Source organism: Leucopleurus acutus, assembly GCF_964270905.1.
Source record: "Leucopleurus acutus genome assembly, chromosome: X".
NCBI lineage: Eukaryota > Metazoa > Chordata > Mammalia > Artiodactyla > Delphinidae > Leucopleurus > Leucopleurus acutus.
In genome coordinates, this window is record NC_139148.1 from 110085726 (window position 1) to 110088120 (window position 2395).

The 2395-nt window shown below is 44.5% G+C and overlaps 1 protein-coding gene across 1 annotated transcript; it reads right to left on the bottom strand.

Moving 5' to 3' along the window:
* Positions 1–416: 416 nt before the first annotated feature.
* Positions 417–1550, bottom strand: ACTRT1 (actin related protein T1; the record flags this gene model as incomplete). Its single annotated transcript, XM_082864308.1, is given in 3 exon segments — positions 417–431; positions 435–1289; positions 1293–1550. Coding segments are annotated over 3 exon segments (1128 nt in total).
* Between the last annotated feature and the right edge of the window lie 845 nt (positions 1551–2395).

A 2395-nucleotide genomic window follows, 5' to 3' on the forward strand; every position in this document is an offset into this window, starting at 1 on the left:
CCCCACATTTTCCCTGGTAATTCTGTCTCTCCTTCACACTAGGTCTACCAAAAATATCTAAGACACTTGATTAAAATGAAGATTCTGGGGACCTACTGAATCAAGCTTCTAGGCATGAGGCTCAAGTACCTGTTTTTACTACAAACCCTGCAAGTGGACACAGCTGTAACACATAACCCAAGGATTTATCAGGAGAAAACTGAATAGGTCCCTGAGACAGGAAGGGTGGACTAGAATCACTTAAAAAGATTCACTACCTGGATGAAAAATTACTCTGAGGCTACCAGAAATGAACTGAAACCCAAAATGCCATATCACTTTTACTGAATACATGCTGAAGCCCAAGGGAAAATGTCACTTTCCACCAGTGCTCCTATGATCTGACAATTCAAGCTGTCCCCTGTGCTCTGAATCCTTTAAAAGCATCTTCTCTAGAAAACATATGTCCCAAGCTCCATGAAATCCTCAGAAGTTATCCACATCTGCCTGAAACTGCTCAGAGAGGTCACAATGGATGCACTGATCCATTCAGAGAAACATCCATCAGGAGAAGCGGTGATCTTGATGGGAGTTCCTCTGAAGGCCAGCTGTTCCAGTTCTTTCATAAATCTTTTCTCAAGCCCAGGGAAGAGAGTGGTGCCCCCAGACAGCACAATTTCTTCAAAAAGATTTTTCTGGATGTTGGTGTCACACTTCATAATGCTGCTGGAGACCATTTTTGATAGTCCTGGGTTGTGGACACCCAGCCAGTCAGGTGCAAAAAGAATCTCAGGTACCTGGTTCAGCTGATCCCCAAGGTGGATGACATTTCCATCTGGTAGTTTATATTTTCTCAGGACCTCCTCTGGCTTCTTATGAAGTTTGTTCTCTGGCTCTAAGGCCACATAGCACAGCGTCTCTTTTATGTCATCCACTAAGGCCTTGTTGAGTATGCAAGGGTAATCACACCCACTAGCCAGGAGGAGTCGGGTGAGGTGCTCCGTGATGTCTCTCTCTGCCACATAGAGTTTGGTGATGGCATGAGGAAGGGAGCAACCCTCAAAAATGGGGACAGTGCAAGTGATCCCATTACCACTGTCCACCACTAAGCCCGTGACAGAGGCAGAGGTATACAGTGCTACAACCACGTAGTTGGACAGGTAGAAGGCAGGCACACTGAAGGTCTCAAACATCACTTCTGCTGTCTTCTCTCGAGTCTCCCTTGGCTTCAAGGAGGGCTCAGTCATGAGCACAGGTTGTCGACAGGGTTTTACTCCCAGCTCCCACTCAAAAAGATACTTCCGGAGTTTTTACATGTCATTCCATCTTGTTCCCAGTCCATGTTCAGTGGGATAGTGCAAATGCAAGGCTCCATACTTGAACGTGGCTTTTCCCCCCACAGTGTAATTTTTCTGATTGGCTTCTGGTAAAGCCATGTTGAATTTAGGATGCCCCATGACAGAACTGATGACATGACGGGGCCCAGTCTCTCCAGACATGCCTACTTTGCAGAGTCCCGATCCATTGGCAAAAATTACAGCTGGAGTATCTAATGCATATGGCTTAAACATGTCTGCAGCATGCTCTTCTGACCTTCGCCAAAATAAAGAAAGAACATGGCCACTTTGTGAGATAATAGGTACCTCTGGAAGTTTATCAGCCACAGGATTCCAAAGTTCTTAGGTTGTCACTGAAGCAGAGCTAGCAGGCTGTCCCCTAACCCCATCCTCAACCCATGAATACTGTCCCTTTTCAAGCGGTACAGGGCCTGCTGAGGCAATTTCAGTGATGACTGCTCACTATGTAATAAAGTAGCCGAGGCAACAATTGTTCTCAGAGAGCATCAGAGGATGTTTAAGGGGTGGGGTCTCTGAGCCACCAGTACTCCTAGCTTGGTGATACTTGAAACAGAGGAAGGCAAACCATACCTCTGAACAGCTTTTGATAAGTCTGTGAACATGAAGCAAAGGCCTAGGCTTAGAATCTAATGAAGCGGCCCAGCTGTGAGGTTGTCCCAGAAAGCTGACTTCTATACTCAGCTGAGCTGCTGTTTGTGGGATGACAATTATACCCTTTCCTTTGCTAAGGGAAGGAACTAATCAGCAGACACGGGCTCAGACTGGAGTAAAGATGCCAACAATCCACTTCCAGAGGTGGTCAGAACACCCTTTCTTTTATTCCCCCTTATATTTGTTTTGTTTTAAAACAGATTTATTAACATAAATTTCATATACAATACATTCACCCATTTATGTAGTACATTTCCATGAATTTCAATATATTCAACTATGTACAAACATTACAAAAGTCAAGTTTAGAACATTTTCTTTACTTCCAAAAGAAACTCTTCGGGCCATCCTCATGAGCCCTAAACTCCACTAATAATACTTTTGTTGTCTCTATAGACTTATCTCTT